The sequence below is a fragment of the Cydia splendana genome, chromosome 9 (assembly GCF_910591565.1).
Source record: "Cydia splendana chromosome 9, ilCydSple1.2, whole genome shotgun sequence".
Classification (NCBI taxonomy): domain Eukaryota; kingdom Metazoa; phylum Arthropoda; class Insecta; order Lepidoptera; family Tortricidae; genus Cydia; species Cydia splendana.
In genome coordinates this window covers 7,102,138-7,116,782 of record NC_085968.1, presented here as the reverse complement: position 1 = coordinate 7,116,782, position 14,645 = coordinate 7,102,138, and the positions used below count along the sequence as shown (strand labels likewise).

General features: G+C 38.5%; 1 protein-coding gene and 1 long non-coding RNA gene across 2 annotated transcripts; one reads left to right on the top strand and one right to left on the bottom strand.

Moving 5' to 3' along the window:
• The first annotated feature begins 3,868 nt into the window (after window positions 1-3,868).
• On the top strand, window positions 3,869-14,313 carry LOC134793483 (novel acetylcholine receptor chaperone). The gene is made up of 4 exons (XM_063765067.1): window positions 3,869-4,076; window positions 10,192-10,330; window positions 11,491-11,635; window positions 14,063-14,313. Exons 1-4 carry the CDS (start codon window positions 3,966-3,968, stop codon window positions 14,136-14,138), a joined length of 471 nt encoding a protein of 156 aa, XP_063621137.1. The 5' UTR covers window positions 3,869-3,965; the 3' UTR covers window positions 14,139-14,313.
• Window positions 14,145-14,498, bottom strand: LOC134793488 (uncharacterized). Its single transcript, XR_010144552.1, has 2 exons — window positions 14,409-14,498; window positions 14,145-14,370 (listed from the first exon to the last, which is right to left on the bottom strand). It is a non-coding gene; the product is annotated as an uncharacterized LOC134793488 (long non-coding RNA).
• Between the last annotated feature and the right edge of the window lie 147 nt (window positions 14,499-14,645).

Sequence of the window (14,645 nt, the reverse complement as noted above, 5' to 3'; positions counted from 1 at the left end):
TGTTTTTAACTTTTTAATTTTTGACTGACCATAAACTACGCGCTTCGCGACCTACTTTTTAAACGGCAAAGTCGACTTTGCCGTCCATTTTTGAGAAAAAGAACATTGTTGTCAACACTTTCTGCTGAGAAGGAAGATATATGTTAGAAAAGAGAAAGGTATATGTTATTTCCCTGTCCCACTCGGCAGCAAGATAGCAGACAGTGATTGACAAAAAGGTATTAGGTCGGACTATACATTAGTTCTTTGGTTCTATGAATAGCATGGATGTTACGTAACTTATTGGTGTAATGAATGAATATATTTTTTCTAATAATAATTACACAATAATTTGTATTCTACAGTGTAATATTATATGTAGTCTGTCAAACAACTTTGTCGGTAGAAAAAGGCGCGAAGTTCAGTTTTTCTATGGGATGATAACTCTTCTCGCCTACATTTTTTAAATTTGCCGCATTTTCCACTAACGGGAATGACTAGACAGACTATAATATAAAGTTGGTCAAGCAAAAGGCGGCAAATTTGAAATATTCTCATAGAAAATTTGAATTTCGCGCCTTTTTCTACTGACAAGATTTGCTTGACCATCTAATATATATATATATATATATATTATATATATATATATTATATATATATATATATATATATATATATATATATATATATATATATATATATATATATATATATATATATATATATATATATATATATATATATATATAATATTAATTTACTTTTCTCTTCGAGCAACACGGAAGGGAGGCGGCATTCGCACTATTTCCCCTCTGCCGAGGTACAAGATTAGTGCGTCAATCTAATCTAGCGCGGGTAATAAAACTAGTTGCACTTGGATTTTTCACTAGACCGAGTCCAGACGCGCGCGTGAACTAGAGATGGGCGAAATGTGTCAGTAGAAAGAAAAGAGTGATATATATCTTTCTATCACTGGGATATGTATCACTCTTTTATATCTTTAGAATAGAATAGAATAGAATAGAATAGAATAGAATCCTTTATTGCGAACCATGGTACATAATAAAGTTGTTACAATAAAAATTTTTAGAACACATGGCACCCTGGTAGGGCATTGCAAATTAATCTTATGTCTAGTTATTTATGGAACATTTTTTTTAAACTAAATAGTGTTACGTAACTGTAACAATAAATAATACTGTTACATAAGATAAATAAATATCCTAAATAATAACAACTTTATCCTAGCTTATTTCTTGAATTAAGTAAGTACTATGTTAACTTATATTTACAAAAAGGGTTAATAATATTGTTAAGAATTAATAATTATTAGTAGTACTTATACTTATGAAAATTTATCCTCCATAAACTCTTGGACCGAATAGTATACCTTCGATATTAAAAGTAGTTTTAGTTTTGACACGAATGGGTTAAGGTTTTTTATATTTCTTATATCGTTTGGCAGCTTATTATAAATCTGGATTGCTCTGAAATAAGGGCCTTTTTTGTAAATATCCAAAATTGGTTCCGGGGGGATGAGGTTATTGTTACGACGTGCACTTTTACAAAACTCAAATAACTGTATGTTCTTCATGACAAAAGTAGAAATTTCTAAGATGTAGAGAGAGGGGAGAGTTAAAATTTGGAGATTAGTGAAATGTTTCTTACAACTGTCTGTTTGTCGTATATTGGTTAGTATGCGGACACATTTTTTTTGGGCTATAAGGAGATCGTGGGCGTCACTGCTATGGCCCCATAGAATAATACCATAACGTAACCAGGCTTGGGCGTAAGAGTGGTAAGCGGACAAAGCGCACTCTGTATGTGTGTTTGACTTCAGAATGCCCAGAGCAAAAATAAAACTTGATAGTTTAGATTGAACTTTAGCAATGTGTTTTTTCCAGTTGATATGATTGTCTATAGTTATTCCTAATAAAGTGCAATCAGTATCTTCATTTATATTTAAATCCTGCAACAGCGGTGTTAGATCGGTAGGTTTTTTCTGATAGGGCCTAAATTGCATAAGTTTTGTTTTGGTTGTATTTACTACTAGGTTGTGATCCTGTAGCCAGTCAGAGATATTGGTGAATGTTTCTTTTATATGAGAGTAATCGTCAGAGTTGTTGTCATGTTTAAACAGGAGAGTGATGTCGTCGGCAAATATGATACATTTATGGTTGGTTATTTTAGGAAGATCGTTTATATATATTAGGAACAGCAGACATCCTAATACGCTGCCTTGGGGGATAGAGCTGTTGATGGTGTGCCATTTAGATTGTAGTTTCATTAATTGGTTGGAGTCTTTATGGTAATGATCTATTTGTACGTACTGTTGTCTATTGTTGAGGTATGATTTTAGCCAGTTATAAGCATTGCCACGGATCCCGATTTCATAGAGTTTGTTGAGCAGTATTGGGTGTGAAACCCTGTCGTAGGCTTTAGACATGTCCAAAAAATATCCGTATATATCCGTATATATCAGTTGTCCCGCTCGCAACTGTATCGGCACTTGCTGACTATGCGTCATCTTATGAGTGTGTGTGTGAGAGAGAGAGAGAGAGTAGTAGTAGTAGCGAGCGAGAAATACTATACTTACTATATCTACTTCTCGCGGAATATAGCCCTTGCTACACGGTCGCCGACAAGCCTTCTAACCATCTGACCTTGGTCTGTCCTTGGTCAGTTTTGGTCAAATTTTGTTGGAAACAACTGTCTACACGGTCCGGGACGGACTAAGGCCACGCGGTCTGGGGGCTTGTCGGCGACCGTGTAGCAAGGGCTTATTTAGCGAAACCTAACCTAATTACTTCGGTCGACGCGCGACCGAGACATCGCTTATCGCTTTAGTAAATTGTTGCTGAGGAAGTGAGAGCTGTACGGATATACTGATACATTCGGATTCGTAAAGACAAGAAGAGTGATTCATGAAAAGAGAAAGATGTATATCTTTTTTATCTATCACTCCTGAGTTACCCATCTCTAGCGTGAACACTGCTGCACAAAAATGCCTGTTTGCTCGGTTTTTTGTTATAAAAAGAGGTCGGGGACATCAAATTTACAAAAAGAAAGTGTTACATTTCACATGTAATATTTTTTTTACATATCATACGTTTAATTACATTCCAACACAATTATTATATTTTAGTCTCATGTAATTGTTGGATTTATCGATTTTGCTCGCTCAGTACAAATTGCGGATCGGTCGAGCGACAAATCCGACTTCTCATCTCTCAGAATACAATAACATACTTCAACGAAAATGTGTTAGTGTGCGTGTTGTGACACTTGTCACTCGTCCTGAGGGGCTACCGCGAAAACCGAAATTCGCAAATTGCGGGGATCTTACTCTTTTACTCCAATGAAGGCGTAATTAGAGTGACAGAGAAAAATGCCCGCAATTGACGATTTTCGGTATTGGCGGTAGCCCTACTGACTCGTCCGTACACAAAAAGAGATCGAGGTTTGCAAGATTTGTCTTTGACGTGTGTCATTTTCTATGTATTTGTGTCGTCATTACAGATTGGATTTTGTATGTAAGTGTGTGAGAAGTGCGACTGTGTCCACCTTTCCCCCCGCGAAAAATGGCAGAAAGATTTGTATGGTGAGATATCGCTTGGGCCCCTCCCTTCCGATGTGTCGGAAGCCGGTGTTGCTCGAAGACTTTTCTACGATTTTTCTACTATTTCTACCATGCATCCAATTTTTTACTGCTGGCAACACTATCAGGTCAGATATGGATTTTTTCGCGCCGGCGCGAAACGTGTGTGCTCCTCTGGCACTCTTTAGTCCATAATCATTTCGAATACCAATTTGTCGTATTTTTTTATAAAGATAGTATGATATGAAATCGCATAAATTATTCAAAATAAAATCATATACAATGTGTCACACGAAATGAAATAGCATCATTCCTAAAACGGACAGCTATATTAAATGGATTGAGGCATTTTATATCACCGCTGATAAAAGTTGATATAGTTTGTAAAATGGGCTCAATCGTGTTGAAGAGTTTATCAATCCTTTTAGGGGTGTTTTTTATATTTGTTGGAATCACAAAGTTGACGCCTTTTATTTCGAAGGAACTTCACAAGGACTTGGTAAGTGGATTGTTTTCTAGTAATAAACATTAATAGTTTGGTCGGTGCATTGATTTTGTTACTGAGCGATGAGAAATGCTATTTCGGTATTTGGCCTGCCGCCTAATTCCCGCAGGTCGCCCGAGCCGGCTGGTTGCGACAACGAGTGGCGACACCGTTGCGAAATTCAATCTATAAAATTAATCATAGCCAAATTAATACAGCGTTACAATGTTCCTTATTTGCAAGTCTTATATCTCGTTACGATGCCAAGTGATTAAAATTAATGGGATGTGATTAACGGGATAGATAGACAATAGACATACAATCCGATGCGCGGCGTTATTTACAGCACCGACGGATGAAGTGCATGGTTACGCATATCTATGTAGAATTGTAGAGTGTTTGGGTGACGTAGTGGCAGAAACTATATTAGTTTTATTTTGGGTTTACATCATTCCTCGACGCAAGGTCAAGCAAAGTTCGTTTACGCGTTCCTGTACCTACTGCATTGACTGACGCGATTTTACACGTGCTTTTTCACAAACTTGCACGTTAGGCCTTGGTATATGTCTAACTAGTCTGCCTAATGACTACGCCATTGACTTACCTGCTTGCTATCTCTGAAACATGCTCATTTGACACCATCCGAAAAAAATACATAGTGCAGTAAAACAGTTGATTTTTGCAGATCACGTATAATTTTACACACTTTTATCAAAAAAAATTACACACTGTTACTTTCACTGTTACTGTTAATTTTCACAAATTCCACTATAAAAAACTAATTGATCGTTTTAAACTAATTTGTCTGCGTTCCGCATAGTTGGTAAACATGAAAGGTAAAAAACCGGGCAAGTGCGAGTCGGACTCGCGCACGAAGGGTTCCGTACCATAATGAAAAAAAAAACGGAAAAAAATGCAAAAAAAAACGGTCACCCATCCAAGTACTGACCACGCCCGACGTTGCTTAACTTTGGTCAAAAATCACGTTTGTTGTATGGGAGCCCCATTTTAATCTTTATTTTATTCTGTTTTTAGTATTTGTTGTTATAGCGGCAACAGAAATACATCATCTGTGAAAATTTCAACTGTCTAGCTATCACGGTTTGTGAGATACAGCCTGGTGACAGACAGACGGACGGACGGACGGACGGACGGACGGACAGCGAAGTCTTAGTAATAGGGTCCCGTTTTACCTTTTGGGTACGGAACCCTAAAAAAAAGAATACGGTTGAGAATTTAGCTGGAAAGGAAAAAGATGTATCTATGAGGGGAATATAATGGACGATGATGGTTGACAATTTGGCGAATGATACCTAAATTTTGAACCGCTTGTTTATACCGCCCGTCAAGCGATGCTTTTTGAATTTTGAGGAGTTGTAGGAAGAAAAAAGAAGAGGTATGCGGATCACAGATATTAACAAATGGCGAAACAAAAATATGGCACAAAAACACAATAATTAGGGGGTTATAAAAAAAATTGGGATTGGAAAAACTATCGCTAAAATTAAGATATTGCAGTCTTGAATTTCAGTTAGGAAAGGGGACAAAGGGTAAAGGGGACAAACGTGGAAGCACACGCAAGGGTGCCGGCAGCTTGATCCAAATCCAGTTGCATATAGCGTGGATGGCGCACAAGTTGGTGTCGGTGCTGGTGTTGGTGCTGGTTTAGGTTGTACGTCGTGGCTTTCGCATAAGATTGAGACTGTCGGTCCACCTATTCGGTGATCCTTGGTACGAACGTATTTACCAGGGGGTTTTGGACAGTCCTCAGATGTTTACTGCGTTTGCTCTTCGGGATGGTGTCTTAATGCGCCAATGGAAAAGGCAGAGTGTGTTCGGAATAGGTATACGTTTTGGCTGATACCGATTCCGAACACGCTCTGCCTTTTCAGTAAAACAGTTGATTTTTGCAGATCACGTATAATTTTACACACTTTAATCAAAAAAAATTACACACTGTTACTTTCACTGTTACTGTTAATTTTCACAAATTCCACTAAAAAAAACTAATTGATCGTTTTAAACTAATTTGTCTGCGTTCCGCATAGTTGGTAAACATGAAAGGTAAAAAAAAGAATACGGTTGAGAATTTAGCTGGCGCACAAGTTGGTGTCCTCAAAAAGGCCTGACGAGGCAAACCTCACTCGCCTCCTGGAGAGCGCTGATGGCAGGCAGTAGACGGGACGGTAACGATGGGGCCACCTCACTTCATCAGTGCCCGGCGCCGATACATGCACGGCCTTGGTGGCCAACTGTCTACGAGGAGCGTCTCCTCCCTGACGCCGATTCACGCACGGCTTGGGTGGCCAACTGTTTACGAGGAGCCTTTCCGCCCGTGGATTTACGCGCACTTTAAAAACTTCGGGTTATATATCAAACTGGTTAAGTATATATCAAATCTGGTTAAAAACAACCCGGGAGCACAAACCACTTTTTCACACCAAATTCACAAGCTAACTCTCAAAAAACAAATTCAATTTTTTCTTTCTCGAACATTCCATCAAAATTTAAATTCAAAATAATCGCAAATATGCATTTTATTTTTTTACAAACGGCCAGTAGCGTTTCGCTACAATAGTCATTAAGGGCGAGTTCTCCCGTGGGACAACTGCGACTATCGAGTGCACTCGTCCCTTGCCATACTGGCGACAGTGTGCCTGTACAAAAAAAAACTTGCGTGTTTTTATTGCCGACTGTACTTTTCGTGATACCACTATGGTGACTAATTTATCTAAATATTTGATAAACAAGTTACGTTAAAGTATTTACTTAACGTAGGTATATATTAATAAAAGGATATGCACGATATGTACCTATTGTTTATTGTTGTGTATTGATCATAGTGATAGTGTATCTGTCGGCGGCCGATCGTAAGATCAGGCAGATCGTAATGTTCCTGTGTAATGTTTTGACGATAGTCACATTAAACCAATATAAAGGTAGGATAGGTTCGTTAGGTTGCTTCAGATGCCCGAAGGGCAAGCTGCCCAGAAATAGGAGCCCCGCGTAGCTTAGCTCCGTCGACTTAGGGAACGAGTCAAAGATTTTCACGTTTCACGATTTGCCTAGGAATTTCACGATATGCCTGATCTTACGATCGGCCGCCGACATATCGACCACAATCGGTCGATAAGTAGGTCTACTTAACTTATCGAACAAGCTTAGAAAAATTCACAAGAATCAGTTGAGAAATGCGGACTATAAAGGAGAACAGCCGCACAGACATATGAGACATACGAAATAATTTTTCTCCGGCTGAAACGGAGACTTATAGCCCTATTCGAACAATGAGATGCACCAAATACTAGATATTAAAACGATATGGATTGGATATGTCAGTGTCAAGCAAGTGTCAAAAGTGACGTTTTTGTTTGAAGAAACGTCAATTTTGACACTTGTTTGACACTGACATAACCGATCCATATCGTTTCAATATCTAGTATTTGACGTATCTCATTGTTCGAATACGGCTGTTATTTCGCCTTCGCCCGGTGAAGAATCAAAGATTCTTCATTTTTAATAACTGATAGGTAACAAATGATTTTTAAATTTTCAAGCGCCTTCTGTAGTGATCAAGTGGCTGTTTTCAACCCCATGGTGCCTATCTTAACTAAAACTACCCCCTGACTCTGACAATACTCTGTATCTTTAGGTATTTAAATAAATGTAAACAAAATCTACCCTCGAATGGCTCCTTAAGCCAGTTGAGGGTAGATGAAAACATTACATGATCAAAAATAATGTAGGTTAGTCAGGTCGTTCATTGACAGATCCAGGCGGTTTTGTATTTGGTGGTTAACCAATAAATGTTATGACAACCCGAAAATGTACAAATTGTTTGTTTACTTTTTTTAAATACCTAAAGATACAGACTATAGTAAGATGACATTTCATAAATAATACAACAATGATCTTCGGCCACAGTAAACACGCATCTACAACAATATTGCAATATTTATTATTTATTTACCAGATTTTAGTTTTAGTATCACCTGTCCTGTTGACTGTCTGTAATCAAATCTTGCAAGTTAAATTTTCCCCGGTTTCCGATCGACCTGAAATTTTGCACGCATATGTAAATCGGATGACAATACAATATTTTGGTACCATTGAACTGATCTGATTATGGAGACAGGAGGTGACCATAGGAACTCTGTGATAAAACAACGCAACCTATTAATTGTGTTTGGGTTTGTTAGAATTGTCTCGATGTGTAGGTATTACATGGATATATGTGACGTCCCACGGTCAAAGGTACCTTATGGCGGGTATGGAGTTATGCATACCCCAGTAATCTACAATAAATAAGCTATCGATAACACAAAAGATCAACCTTCTAGGTTGCGTAGTTACAGAGATATGATTTTTTGAAAATAATGTTGTGAAATTAGCAACTTTACGATAGAGAAGTTTTAAGTTTAGCCGCCTAAAAACTATGTTCCTGAAGTAAGTTACATAGTTGACTACAAATAATAATACCTTATATATGTGAGATTAAAAAAATATTGCGACTTGTTCTGTAATGCAAATAGAAACTTTTGATATCGACTGATTTATGTGTATACTAGCCAATCTCTTGAAAATAAAGTTTTATTTCATTTTCACGATTGATTGCAATGAGCTCTCAAGATTTAAATTTTATCTATTAGAAAACGACACTGACAGACAGTTTAAGCAAAAAACAATACCGATTTAGAGGTGAAAATGTATTTTCTGACTTTTTCATATAAAATCACAAAATTGAATATTTTTACTTTTAATGTGACACACAATCAATTTTTCTGAGCACACATGAAAGAAATTCTGTCATTCAAATGAAATAAATCCTAAAACCCCAACTAAATACTATATTTAACCCCTTATGCCACTTTAAACTTACATAACAATAACAGTATTTGCTCCATACATTTACGAAAAGGTACCTTATGGAAATAAATCTAATAATACATCACTACAAAATATCAATCATATTACAGTTTATCTTTTATGAATAGAAAATATTAATTTACATTAAACTGCCCCAAATTTAATTAGTTCTTCGTCATAATAATCTTAAAAAAGACCAATAATTTGTATGTAATGAAAAGGTACCTTGTGATTAAGTTACATGATGAGGCATGATGATGATGGAACAGTTAGGATAAACTAATAATATTTTGGGGTTAAGATGGTATAAATCGTCTATTTCTTATCAATAATATATTTCGGTTGCTATTGAAGATATAAGCGGCATTGAGGTTCAATGACCTCAGATATTCCATAAGGTAATGCGTCGGGTATTGGCATTTTTCAGCAAACCAATGGCTGATTTACTGCATGCGACCAAACCAAATGAAGATTATTCTAGTTAAGAAACACTTGACGAGAGTAACTTTGGTATAATAGCAGGCTACTTGGATTTGTGATGTCGGTCGATGTACGGTTATAATATTTGCGAGGCCCCCCGACCAGAACTGAAATTATCAAATTAGTTTTGCAGAATGCTAATACAGTTCTCTACCAAACTTCTTTTCCCGTATTGACTAGTTTTTTTGGGAATTTTCAATCTTTTTTCCATAAGGTACCTTTTCTACTAAACTCTGAGACGACATTACTAGGCTTATAACTAACTTATAACAAAAATAAAAACAGGTAAACAAACGTTACGCATTAAGGTTTCAGATCACACAATAAAAAAAAATTGAGCATTTTTTCACCTCTTTACAAAACATTTCATATCTCCGAAACTAGAAACCCTCATAAGGTACCTTTTTCCGTGGAACGTCACATATAATTGCCTAAAAAATTACAGTCCGCGATAAAAGCTTGTAGAGTCTGTGCGGAAAGAGAAGAGTCGTGGAATGTATAGGGCCCAATACATTCCACGACTCTTCTGTTTCCGAACAGTCTATCAAAAATTTCTTTAACTTATTTGTCTCTACAAACAGCGATTCTATTCTATAAAACAAATTCTGAATGATGACGAGTCTGTTTGACGTAACACCACCACAAAAGTAGGTATACTAAAACACAATAAATTTAGAATATTACTACTTTAAATGCTGCCGTCACCGTCCTATTATTTAAAGCCAACGAAAGTGTTAATGGACCAGCGCCGAGCGTGACATGACAGATGTTTACATTGTTTCAGAGGAAGGAGTACGTTAGATATGCCAAGGTGTTTCCATTAACCGAGACGTTGGACTTCAAGCTGCCGTCGAAATGGTACAGGCGGACCGTGGGCGTGCTCGAGATACTGTTCGGGCTCACCATGGCACTATTTCCTGGACGTAAGTCAGACTTACAGTTAAAAAAATCTTTCTCATCCGCGCGGCTACCCAATGCTAGGTTTGTAAGGTAGCACAGGGCAGAGGTCGGCAAAATTTTAAAAATATAGCCCGTCTAAGGAAAATTGCCAGTTTTAGGAGTCCTAAAAGTTATTTCCTATGGTCTAAGTGTGATTTTTTTTGGCTGACTTGAGGAGCCGCAATCGTACACCTCTAAAGAGCAGCATGAGTAGATATATCTATGCACCCCGTGTCGGCAAAGCGCAGGTGCAGGCAGAGGCACTAGCAGATACGGTAAAGACCACCTTAGTTCTTTCTGTCTAACACTTTGTTTTAATCGAAAAATTTAGAAGACTAGCACTGGCGTGCAGTGGCGGATTTACAGTCTTTGCCGCCCTAGGCCCCAGGCCCTTTTCAGCACCCATCATATTGACTATTACATTTTGAGTTATTTCTTGTTATCATCAGCGAATTTTTTGTTACAATTTGCCGCCCTAGGCCCGAGCCTACTTGGCCTTAGGGCAAATCCGCCACTGCTGGCGTGGTTAGATTTAGTTCTGTGGGCGTGTGGTAGGTATCTCACTGATCTCGACGCATGTAGATAGTCACTATTTCAAGTCGGAGTAATTATTAATGCGTTTTTTTAACATCATCATTATCATCAATTGCGACGATAGCGCGATTTTCTATTTCTATAGTGCGTGAATCACATGCGAACCATTAAGGAGGCGATGATAGTAAAGTATCCGCTATCTCTGTTGCGTTGCGGTACAAAAAATAGAAAAATTAAGGAGCAAAAAATCAGGGGAAATAGTCCGCAAATCTAGGAACGAACAATATGCGGCTCGGCTCCGAACTTAGATCGCACTCGACGTGGCAAAAATGTGAGTGGAGGCTTTTCGATATCTGTCAGCTATGGTCAACTTATTACGTGGTCCATAAATCGCCAGGCTGCACACCACAGACCACAGTCAGCGACTGCTCGTCGAGCACACGCGTAAAGCCTATATTCGGCCGTTGAAGTCTACATATGTACACTACACAGAATTTGATGATGCTTCTGGATAAAATAAACTGTGGAGTGAGATTGTGTTCCTACAGAACGTTTACTTACCTCTGCGTGTGTTATTTTTGTAAGCTGACCCACGAACCCTGCGTTACAGATAAGATAAAGAACGCCGCGAACATCGGGCTGGTGGCGCTGATGGTGCTCGCGGCGTACTCTCACGTGATGGTGGGAGACCCGTTCGACCGCTGCGCGCCGGCGCTGGTGTTCTTCTTCATGCTGAGCGGCCGGCTCGTCGTCTGGTGAGTTACCCCCTTAGGGTCGGTTGCACCAAACTGTTCGTATCGTCAGTGGGGAGACACTCCTGACTTCGGTCGAACTCGGCTCCGTTCGGCTCAGCATTGCTCCGAGCAATTATTAGGGTTGGCACCACTTGACTTCCTTGCGTGCACGACCACAGATAAGATAATCACTTGAATTTTGACAACCCTAAATAGCCGAAAGAGATAGTGCTATATATTAGAAAGGGATAGTATGATTCGACCCTGAATAGCTGTCAAACTTCGGGTTTGTAGGAAGTGTACGTCCTTTCTGTACGGTAGTATTATTATTTCTTCTGTGGTATCGTTAACCTTTTGGACGCCAATGACCGATATATCTGCACCGCAGGTTCAACGCCAAAGACCAATTAATCGGTCACAGACCACAGAGCAACATAGATCTACGTGCATATGCATAAAGTTCAATTTCAGTTTTAACAATTGGGTGACGTGGCGTCTGAGTGACAGCTTTTATGTTTGACTCGGCGTCGAAAAGGTTAAAGAGTTCGCTAAATTTTTATGTATGGAAAATTTCATAGTAAAGCGCCGGGGCGCGCCGGCTGACGTTGATCAGTCTGTCAAATGTGGTTGGTGCAACTGGCCCTTATTCATAAAACGTAAACCTCTGTTAAATTTTGTCTCTTTCTAACAAACAGAAATGTCAAAATTTCGGATAGGGACAAACGATTATCAACGGATATGACCATCTAAGTTTATAAATAACACCATTAGCCACTACAAGTCGTTCAGTTCTCAGCGGCGGCCTTAGAGGATGGCGAGCAGAGCAGTCTCTCATCAACCCAGCACGGGTTGATGAGAGACTGCTGCGTTGTTTCTTAGCACAGAAGTCAAGCGCTACGCAAAGATCGAAACGGTTAAGGCCCTCGTGTTCTTTCCTCGTTTCATTTTGACACCTTCCTCATTGTATTCGAAAGGAAACCAGCTTTCAGTTGGGTGTCTCCAAATAAATAAAGTTGAGACTAGTTAATATTAACCGCCTGTAAACCGAAAGAGTAAATTAAGCGTAGTTAGGTAGGTGGAACTTGGCGGTAATACAAAAGTAGTCAAGCCCGAAGGCCGGGAAATCTGCTTTACGACTACTGTTGTGGGCGGGATCATCGGCTCAAAGTGCCTATAACTAAAAGCAGGGAAGCGCTCAGTTTAACTAGCGTCGTTACTTTGATGATCTTATCTCTTAGGTATACATTTGAATTAGGTATGATGTATTGTATCATTTGTATCTTCCTAATAAATTGGAATTAAATCTTTCCGGTTTACAAGGTTAAGTATAAACGAAAATGATGGAAGCAAAAAGAACGCGTTCCATCTTTCAGAACGTAAATAACCTGTTTATAATTTTTATATCCTGGACCTAGCTATATTAAAAATATGTTGAGATAATTTTGTCTTTTATTTATTATCATATTTTGTCTGCCACGTGTGTAGTAAAAAACAAATTCTGATTTTAGAGCCACCTACGCTCGATTGCTGCTAAAGGTGCATAGCAGATTTTATATTCCTGCATAAATTTTCCTCACACATCAAAGATAAACCGTGACTTTTGCATTCAACTTGAAATGACTGTCGTAAAAGCAAACCTCAAAGAGTTTCATTATCATTACCGTACTCATGGCACTAACAACAAAATTATGATCTGGGAATTGGTAGACCTTAAGTCGTTGCAATAAGATTTAAGTAAGGTCAATTGTGTGTCGACAATGGTACCTAGTAATATAGAGTAACTCTCAGTACCTTGACCAATCTTTGTGCGATGTAAACATGAGTTACGAAATAAAATTAGCGGTATCAGACGCCTTACATTGGTCTGGCAGCGCGCCAGGAATCCGCGATGACGAGCGCATGTCGCGCAAATAATACGCGTTCCAGTCGATTGCGATTCCGACTATGCCCGTTATCTGTAACATTGTACCTTTGTATACCCATACGTAATACATCTATCACCATGGTAAAGAGAACTGAACGCGTTAGCGCAATCCGATCATTATAAGCATAGTTCTGTGGTATAAGGTCTTCTCGAAATTGTGATAGGTATAATGCCGCTTGTATTAAAGATTCTCCTTCTCTCCTAATTTTCAAGAGTAGAGCAATAGATAGACCTACTGAAGTGTCGTAGGAAAGTTCCCAAAATTGCGTAATTTCCACTCGCAAAATTTTCGGAAGCTTAGGTATAACACTTTAAACTCTCGCGTTTTGTACACATATTTTATTACAGAAACGGCTACTTTACCAAATTGTAATGTACTCAGACAGCAAAAAGTGTTAATTAAAATTAACGATCTGGCGTACAGAGGCGGTACACTTTATTGTGTGTCAAAGTGCCACCACACCGCATATAGGTATAGTATTTAATACGGACAAAATTAAGATGAACATTTTGTTTATTCGCAGGTACCAGATCAGCCGCCGCGAGGAGCTGGAGAAGAACGCGGCGACACAGAACGGCAACGGGCTCAAAAGAGACTAGCTCAACTCATCCATTCTTTACTTGCGCCAATTGCTTTCAAATTTCAACAATACCGTGAGAGGTTTAAATTGAAATTCGTAATGCATTTTGCATATTTATTAATTTAACAATGTTATTGTAAAATGTCGTTTTACAAATCCTGTCGTTACGACTTTTTGTCACTTTGCTGTGATTTACTCTAGTCACTCGCCGTTGTTTTAGTTAAGTTATATGACAACAGCCCTTTCGAAACCTACTCTTAATAAGTATTTACAAATAAATTTAGGCCACGCCGTCATTAGATCACGAATAACATTAAATCGTGCTCCGACTGTCGACAGGAGCTATTTGTACCTAAAAGTGATATTAATTTAAGCGATACCTAAGCACTAGGTTCATTTTGTATGTGCGAGTATGATAGCAATGCGTATGTAATTTAGGGACTACGGTTACTGCCACTGTATATTATTATTGGTAGTTTTAGCCAACTAATGCACAAAGATATATCTTTGGTTAAAGCACCCTTAA

Excerpts from the sequence above, each read along its gene's own strand:
- LOC134793483 (XM_063765067.1), top strand. The coding sequence starts at position 3,966 with ATGGGCTCAATCGTGTTGAAGAGTTTATCAATCCTTTTAGGGGTGTTT. Across the intron at positions 4,077-10,191 it reads AGGAACTTCACAAGGACTTG|AGGAAGGAGTACGTTAGATA; the intron begins GTAAGTGGATTG and ends ACATTGTTTCAG. Across the intron at positions 10,331-11,490 it reads CATGGCACTATTTCCTGGAC|ATAAGATAAAGAACGCCGCG; the intron begins GTAAGTCAGACT and ends CCTGCGTTACAG.